This window comes from Aulostomus chinensis, chromosome 8 (assembly GCF_037954235.1).
Source record: "Aulostomus chinensis isolate RoL2024-O1b breed Wild chromosome 8, RoL_Achi_v1.0, whole genome shotgun sequence".
NCBI classification, from domain to species: domain Eukaryota; kingdom Metazoa; phylum Chordata; class Actinopteri; order Syngnathiformes; family Aulostomidae; genus Aulostomus; species Aulostomus chinensis.
Window position 1 is genome coordinate 22,382,076 of NC_141327.1, and position 9,501 is coordinate 22,391,576.

The 9,501-nt window shown below is 38.9% G+C and overlaps 1 protein-coding gene across 1 annotated transcript; it reads right to left on the reverse strand.

Moving 5' to 3' along the window:
* Nucleotides 1-25: 25 nt before the first annotated feature.
* On the reverse strand, nt 26-9,043 carry ppm1kb (protein phosphatase, Mg2+/Mn2+ dependent 1Kb). Its single transcript, XM_086211723.1, has 7 exons — nt 8,889-9,043; nt 6,951-7,480; nt 6,290-6,390; nt 3,763-3,928; nt 3,150-3,294; nt 2,773-2,907; nt 26-2,259 (listed from the first exon to the last, which is right to left on the reverse strand). The coding sequence occupies exons 2-7, from the start codon at nt 7,412-7,414 to the stop codon at nt 2,128-2,130; spliced, it is 1,143 nt and encodes a 380-aa protein (XP_086067849.1). The 5' UTR covers nt 7,415-7,480; nt 8,889-9,043; the 3' UTR covers nt 26-2,127.
* Nucleotides 9,044-9,501: the final 458 nt, after the last annotated feature.

Sequence of the window (9,501 nt, forward strand, 5' to 3'; positions counted from 1 at the left end):
TATAAATTCAGTCCAGCTCAAGAGAAACAATTTTGATGTACAGCTTTATTTGAGTACCACAAGCCATTTAGACCAAAAAAAAAAAAAACTACAGTACTAACAGTGTGTTGTTGAATCAGTCACATTTAGGTCCTGTGTACAGCTAAGATACCATTTGAAACTCAGAGAAACCAACAAAAACAGAAGAGGTATACGGTAAAGAAATAGTGACAGACGGCGTTCACAGATGAGAGGGCTTGCAGGGAGAATGTGTTCACAATAAAGACAAAGTCCTTATCATAAGTCGAGGTTTACGTTGGTACTGAAGGAGGGAAAAAATAAATCTATTTACAAAAACATGTATAAGTGATGACTGAGGAAAAACTGACGGCTAGATTTGCAGGTTTTCCAGAAAAACAAGTCGACGAATAAATATGAGGTGTGGTGTGTCTAGCTTTAGTAACAACAGGGCTCATACCAACAGTGGACAGAAACTGTGCAGTTGATCCATCAGTTCAAGTCTGCCGTACACTGGAAATGTACCCTCTCGCACTGTGTCAGCATAAACCGATGATACAGATGAGTTCCAATGGGATTTGATTTCTCAATCATGGAGGGTGTTTACACAAACATTCACAATGTCATACATGGCTGCTGAACCACTCTTCAGAGCTGCATTAAGTGTGCTTCCCTATTTCTGAGAGACGTAAACAAGGTGGCAACAATGCTGCCTTGCAAAACACTAATGCAAAATTCCTGCATGTGAATTATTCTGGCACAAACACTTTTTCCTAGGCTGAGTAACTGAGCAAATGTAACAGAACTATCATCAGTTTTCCCAAACGTACATAAATAGAATTATTTACACATCATTGTCTGTTCATTATTGTACTCTGAACACCTCTTACCCTGGTCTCAAACGAGTACAGACATAACACTTGAACAGGATTGAGCAATGATTTATAAAGCAATAATAATGAATATATTATTTTATAAATGCCATGTTCAGCCAGTGCAATATTGCTCACAGCCACTGGTTCACCACGAATATTCAGGGTTTCCTTAATTTCTCTTCAACTCACAAGACTGTTCAACTAAATGACAACATCTCAGTATCAACCTTGTTTGTTGGAGAAATACTTAGAATGATCTTTAGAAGTGTAGTGGTTGTATGAAACCCATTAGGAGTGATGCTTATTTGTCTAATGTAGCTACAACAGGACAAACTCCAGAACTGACACACAAAATGTCATAATGCATTTTTCCAATGAGGACCCAGTGACAGACCTTGTGCTGATACTTGTACTCCAGTTAGTTCTGACGGTGTAAGGTTCTCCCTACGTCACTGTAGATTCCATGTCCTCGTACAACACTTATCAATTAACAAATGCAGCAAGTCCCCACTCAGTTCTGTGCATATATGTAGTCTTTACCACTCACACTGAGAAATGCTTCAAGGTGAAACACCTAAAATGACTGGTAAAATTTAGGCAAACAATGTATTCGATACAGAAAGTTAGACAGGCTGAGCTTTATTACTTTTTTTTTTTTTTTTTTTTTTAATGCCGTCATCTCACAATAATGGGCCGGACCTGTAATCCCGTCATTTTAAGAGAACGCGGTTATCTTCTAGATATCTTGAGGAAACCGCCGTTATCTCGTGAGATCTGGTTAGTTGTCCTGTTATGTTGAGTTCACAAAGCTCATTATCTCATGACGAGATAAAATCCCCTCTCAGCTTCTGTATTTTGATGCAATCTTAAAAATAAAAAAGTGCATATTTGGGGATTATGATGAGCTCAATAGATAAGAGAAAATATCTGAAGGACAGGAAAACATGTCTGACAATCTCAGCGATGAATTTCTGCCCACGGTTCAGAATCTTCTCAGCTTTTAGCACCTATAAGGTCATTGGCTTACTAGAAGTTAAAACATGAACAGTGTCATTTAGTGCACTTCATGAATTAATCGCCTCTTAAATCAGAGGCTTATAAATATCATCATCATATTGTAACCCTTAGATGTTATTGAAAGGGCAAAGCACACTCATACTAATGTTTTTCACAAGGTCACTGTTGTTTGATTATATTGCACACATTAATAAAAAAAGGTCCACGGACCACTCGTCTCCAGCCATCACCCTGCCGACTACGCCCAGCGCCCGCTCGACACAAAACTCCGGCTGAAGGAGAAGCTCGTCTCCGAGCTTTTGTGCTTTCCCCAAGCGCCGAAGGGCACCACGATAATTGTGCTGTTGTCTTCGGAGCCGTACTGGAGAGCCTGAGAGAGAAGATGAAGGTCGGCTTATTCGGGCTAATGTAGCTGAACTGAGCTTTGTAGATATTTATGTGTAAAACATAAAAGAAAATAAATACATGAATAATGGCCTTCGTGTACGAGCTGGAACAGACAAAGATCTTCACTTAAAATGCACCCCCCCAGCTACTCTTTATCTTGGAGCCAATTAGACAAAAACACAGAAAACCAGATGCACCAACATTAAATAGGTACATATCAGCAAATTAAAAAACAAATGGTCGTGCCTGCGGTGCTGTATAGTCAACTAGGTTTGCTGCAGAGGTGTTGGCTTTCCCTTCAAATACAAATAAATTTGTTTTGTGGTGCTTAAAGTGACAAAAATCATATTTGTTACACTCAATATTGATTTCTTAAAATCAGGACCTGAGTGTGCTAATCGACAGACCGACAAGGCTGGGGGATAAATGAGATCCTCCTGCTCTGACCTAGAAACACTGCAGGGTTTCTTTAGGGGTGTAAATAAATCCATCCTACCTGGTCAGATATTCTTTGTGCAGCTTCTTTGGGGTCGTGACACTGATTGATGACATTGCAGATCTCCTGGCTGTTCATGATGAAGTTGATTCCATCTGTGGTCAGCGCCAAGAAGGAGTCATGGACGTGGGTCAACTGGGGACAGGGCAAATGCAATTTCAACACATTTTAAAAATAGTCGTCACCAAGTGGCACTGGATTGTTCCAGTAAATTATAAAGACATAAAAAGAAATTTCCAAAAGAAGAGACAAAATTAGAATAAAATTCTAATTCATTGACAGTTTTTAAATGTTTTTGTTGACATATTTGATGCAAATGTGAAAAATGTGGTATAAATCAATATGTGCCCAGATAGAACAGATCTCCATGAACACACCATTACTCTCTTGGTCTCAGGCTCAGCAATGACCCCTGTTTTCTTCAAGTCAAAGTCTCCAATGCTTCGTGTCATGGCCAACCTGCCATTGACATTCGACTGTCCCAGGCTGTTCCAGGTGATGAAACCTCCGCTGCTCTGAATTCTTTGAAAGACAGAGGGACATAAAGAATACCTTTAGCTTGAAGACAATGAGCTTCATAGGCACAATTACAAAACTCCTATACGTCACATTGTACTCTCTCATTCCACCCCCCCCCAAAAAAGACATTAAAAGCCCTGCAATTCAAGACAGTTTGAATTTATTCAATTTACTCTGAACAAAATCTATATACTAGCATGGGACGTATATGAATAAGGGTGTAAATATTGCTTTTCATGTCTCTAAGAGAGATTAGACTCTTCTTAATGCACATATCGCTTGTCCTAGACAACTGCTTTTCAAATCCTTAAAAAAAAAGAAATCAGCCAGAAATGCCCATTTGCTCCTGGGTTCTTTATAGTCGGTCATTTGAACCTCTTTATGAGTGTATCTCTGGAGCACTCAGGAAGTGCAGTTGTTGAAAATTTTTAAATAATTTCCATAGGAGTAAAACATTTACAGTATATGCACCTCTCTTTCTCGTCCTTCCTCTCGGGAGTATGGTCAACAGTGAGTTTAAGGGCCTTGCCCTTCCGGCACAGCATAGCGCGACTGTCGCCCACGCTGCCCACCACCAGCTCAATGCCGTCCCTCAGTAGTGCCACGGTGGCGGTGGTCCCTGCATTCGTCCCAGGTGCTATCGAGACATAAAATGTCACATCAGAGCTGGAACGTGCCATGATTGTTCACAACAACCACACATGGTGTATCTCACATCCACACACTAGAACACGAACACACGGGTGGGAGGTCGTACAGCTAACTAGAGATTACACAGTAGCCATAGGAGGGGGGAGTCACACATGCAGGTCAAACTGTTTCAGCACAGAGTTGATGTCCAGAGTAAAGTTCAGTCTGCTCTTGAATGTAACATTAATAATAATTGTTATAACAATAATGATAATAATTGTTAACAGAGAACACAACACTGGTCACTGCCTCAATGTTGAAATTCAAGTTTATCTAAATAAAGACAAATTTGTTCAATAATCCCAGAGAGCTGAAATTGTTCTACTTCTTTGTTTGGCAATTATTTGTCCAGCTATTAACATGCGTGGCCAAATATCAAGTACAGTATACCCAATGAATTCCTGCGAGTTCTAAGTGGGCTATAATAAAGAAGTATATAGAGAACACGGAGTCACGAGACACAATCGTTTTTAAAGATGCTGGAATGTGACTCACTCTCCTTCAACTCAGACAGTAAAATCCTGACATCCATGTGAGAATGGACATACTTAAATCTAAATATGTTATTTGGGAAAGCACAAATAAAGTAATGGAAACAAACATTTCGTATTTTCTCTACTTGTTGTAATAAAAACTTGTAATAAAACAAAAAAAAACCCAAACAACTCCACGACATGTCTGATTGATGTTTTTTTTTTTTGCCCTACTAAACATATCAAACATGCTACATCTCATAGACTAAATCTGTCACTGACAACATACAATCGCATTCAACTTCTCAAACTGAACACTGTCGCACAAGAAGTTTTGCAAACACTTGGTGACAGAAGAAAAAGGAAGAGAGAGATAGAGAGAGAAAGAGGATTGAGAGAAAGATAGGGAACCTTCCAGTAGTCCAGGATTTAGGAACCGCTGGACTCTCCTTCAATATCTAGCCTCTCGTCATCCACACTGGTGCCAAGGGCCTCCAGCTCTGAGCTGGGTCAGCAGCTGCCGTAGATAACATGCACACACATACACAGGCATATTGGGACATTTCACACAGCGTGGCCCATGGAGGCCACATAACAGGTAAACTAATTTTCATAACAACAGATACCCTTATCAGACATAATGCTGGCTGACTAAAAAAAAATAACTGTATATATGACTATCAAACCAGGGGTGACTTGTTGAGCGAATGCGTTTGACAGATGCTGATATTACTACTATTATCAATTTCACTGCTTAACAGCATACTTTGCAGTAAAAGAGGGTATCAACCAATGGGTGACATATAAAGGGAAAAACCAACAAGTGCTGGGCCACAATGAGCCTTATGAATGAAAAAAAAATCTCTAGAGCTCTACCAGAGAAATAAATACCATTTTTCTAAAAGATTTATTTGGTGTTTTGATGACAACAACACCATACGTAACACAGTTCCCCTCGTCTCCATTTCTGTTCAACTGGGTTGAGATGAGAAGGCTACAATGGTCATGGCACGTGTTTCACAGTATTTTGTACACACAATACTGTATATAAACAGTATACCCATTTAGCAAGCCATGTATGCAGGGCTTGATTCTAATTTTACCAATAAATTTCACTGACTGTTTTTTTCCAGCGCGGAAAATCTTCATAACCATAAATTCTCCGAAATGTCTTTTTAAAGATGAGAAATAAACTAAGAAATCCATGTTGGAATTTACCACACACACTGAACTAAAATCAACCAACATAAGTGGTTTGCTACAATATGAACGTGTATTATTAAAGTAAGTCTGTACCAAAAATGTTGTCAATTGGCGATCTGAACTGGGGGGAAAAAAAAAAGTTTTTAGCCATTTGTGAAGCTAATTTCCATGACTTTCCCAAAACAATTTCTTGCTTTAAGTACATTTCAAACACATTTCCAGGCTTAGGACCAGCCATTTTCAAATTCCATGGGTTTTCCAAGTTATTCGTGACCATATGAACCCTGTATATGGACAACTTAACATTTGTTAAGTTTATCTATGCCTACATTCAGGTTTGTCCTTTTATTTGTCACCTGTCAATAAGTTTGGATGCAGAACTAAAAGGAAGCAGGATAAAATAAGTGCCTGCCCTGCTAGTTGTGTCTGTGTTTTTGCCATCAATCATTTAGTACTTTGGGTTAAATGACAGACCTCGGTGCTCAGGTCATGTCAGCAGCAAAGTCCAAGGCTTCAAAGCCTAAGTAAGATAAGTAAGTTCAGTTTGAAAGAGAGGAAAAAAAGTGTCATTGCCTACATGTATTTCTATATTACACAGAATACCTATATACATGTAACTTGAAAGAACCTACCATTTGGAGAGAAGTGTAAGTGCTTTGCAAAAGCTTTGTCTACTTCAAGGAAGGCTTTATTTAATAAGAGTTCCAGATTGTCGTCCTCTGCCACAAGGTCCCTGAAATGACAAAGAATAATTATCATAATATCAGATAAAAAGGTTCAATTTTTTTCATGCTATCGCCTCACAGTTGCAGACCTTAAACCTGTTGATCAGGGCTGTGTTACATGAGCAAAATCACTGACCTTGAAAACTGTACCGAAAGCACATTTTCTATACATTCAATCATGATGAAAGTGATGGTGGAGTCTCTTTTGGGGGCAAAGCTGCAGCTTTATTTCCCAAGAATAATTTTCTGGTGTGTGTCTTGTTGTAATCAAACCCCATCCATGCTTTTATGGATGTTGTTTAAGCTCCTAGGCCAGTCACAATCATACCACATGACCCCATTCCCACTCTCCCATGTTTGTTTGTTTTGCCTTCATGCAAAGTTCTAGCTGAATCTCTACAGTGGAAAGTTCAAAGTATCAGCTAAATTATTATGACAAATTGCCATTAACATTGGTTTTTTTTGGACACAATGAAGCAAATGATCGAGCATGACATGATACAAATATATCACACAGCAGATTATTGAAGAATGACTGTTAAATGCTGGCATGAAACTATTCACTTACTTAATGAATTTTTCCATGTATTTTTCACAAAAGTCAGCGGCGTCTGGCCCTCCGTGGCCGTCAAATACAGCGAAGTAGAGGATGTTGTCAGTCATTTGGGTGACCTGGAAGCGATCTTCGTTCTCCTTGCGCTGACCGATGAGTGAGGCACAGCCTACCTTGGATAGACTGACGCTGGGAATTGGTTTGCCATAGCGGATGCTAGGGGGTAGCAGGATGGGCTCATCAATACGATTGTCCCAAATTCCAAATGAATCCCAAGTAGTTGGCTGGCCACTGCTGTCAGGATCAAAGCGTGTGTTGCTGTACTGCTTTCCAGAAGGGCAGTAAATTTGCCTCCGGGACAACTGGAAGTGGCTCTCCTGCTGGAATGAGAGTGGGACTAAAGCCATTTGTGAAAGACCACAACGACCAACATGGGGTCCACTGAACCTTGCCAGGCGGGCAAGACAGGCTGCTGACATCACCCCTTGCAGCACAAACACTGGAGAAGCACTGGATACAGAGGCAGAGGGATGTCTGTCCAAACACTGAAGAAAAACAGCAAAGTAGGTTACAGCTGGTAATATTTTCATTATTTCTTATAATATGCTTCATATCTGTTTTTTTAGACCATAAACAATTGTACATGGTCTTAGTGGCCGTGGAATAGGTGATGAGTCTGCATTCACAGCCAATTATACATTGTAAACATCTTTAAACATTTTTTTTAGCCTTTAACCTGCAAGTGTTGAAAAATCAACCTAATAATATTCAAGTGATTTGGATACCATAGGTCTTACATATAGCTGTTATTGACCTTAGGCTCAACTGCTTTAAGTTCTCTTCAAACCATAAATCAATAAACAAATATTTTGGATTCTTACTGCATCATAGCAGCATACAAGCAGGTTTAGTCAATGCATGCCAATGCACTTTACTACTTTTTACAACAAAAAAAAGGTGCTTAAAAATGTTAAACTTATTCGTGGTTTTAAAGGAGCAAATGAACTCTTGTAGAACTTATCTAAATTGTATTGCTGACTCACTAATGATGTTGCAATACAGATATTACGTAGTTGTTTCAGTCATTTATCAGCTTAGTTTTGCTGGTTCAAGTCTCACCATAATGAGGATTTGTTGCCTTTCTTTCAATATACAGAATGCACTGCTTTGCAAGTGTATTAGGTAACACCACTATAAAAGCAATGAAGTATATAAATAAAAAGTCCCAAAATAAGTATTTTGATGGTCTGCTTTTATCACATCTGTTAAAAGAAGTGTTGATTTTTCTAATTGGTCATTTTGGAAGCTGTAATTTGTGATGCAGCTAAGTATCATATACCCCGAGTTTTTTGGGGTTTTTTTATATAAATGAAACCCAATTCGGATTAGGATGGATTATTGATAATATAATTAATATTAGGTAACTTCTAGAATAATCTTATTCCGTTCAGCAGAAAAACCAATTTCAGCCTCCACAATGACGGTTAAATCAACTCCTTTCTTTAACAGCCTGAGTAAAGACCCATCATTACTCACCTCGTAGTTTATGACTTGGTAAAATGATTAAATACACATACATGTACCATTATACTATACTATAATGTAAATTCGGTTTGCTTAACATCAAGGTAAATGACTTTTACACCTTTTTAGCTAGCTAACTGCTAGCAGCTTGTTACCGGTATCACGGTTAAATACCAAGTCGGATAGGGTGTGGCCAACCTGTCCATATTGGAGTCAGAATATTTTTCATGATAACGATAACAAAAGAAAAAATAAGTACACACGCACACGCACACACAAAAATCACCACACGTTAGTTTGACGTCGGAGGATTGCGTAGCTAGCTTCATAACATTAGCAGACTAGTTAGCTAGCTTGGTAGCTAGCAGAGAATTCGTAGTTTTATCAAACCTTACAGTGAAATAGAAGTTTCTTGAGAGGGAATCATACCTTTGACGTTTTAGATTCAGTAGCCCGTTTAGACCTCGCCTGAAGACTGGAAAGGACACGTTATCTGGTCGAAAACTGGAGGAAGTCCACCGCCCCCTAAATGTTCCCTCTCCCTCTTCTGTATGCGCTGTTCAATGTTATCAAACAAGGCCCTTAGAGAGGACCGAGCCAATGAGCGTCCCAGATAGGGCTGCGCCTACTTTATACAGGAAGATGATTGGACGTCGGTCACAATGAGTGACAGCTGTATGCACCTATAGCTGATCAGAATATTTGGTGTTCGCAGCCAATCAGACGTGCATAATTTTAAATCGAATAATTATTGCAGGATTTAATTTCTATTTAGTACGATATTGAAACAATGTATGTAAGCCATCTATATTTAATATAAAGTATTATATAGATATTCTATAAAAGGCATCCAATCGACACAAATTACACCTGATCTAATCACAACAGCAGGAATTATGTTATTGCTATTGCACTATTTTACAGACTATGAAGGAAATATCAATTATCCAGTCATCGAATCTGATGGCTCGCATATTTTGTTGTAACACTTTCACTTCCTACTTGGTGGACCAATCTTAGCCGTCCTTTATATGACGTGTGA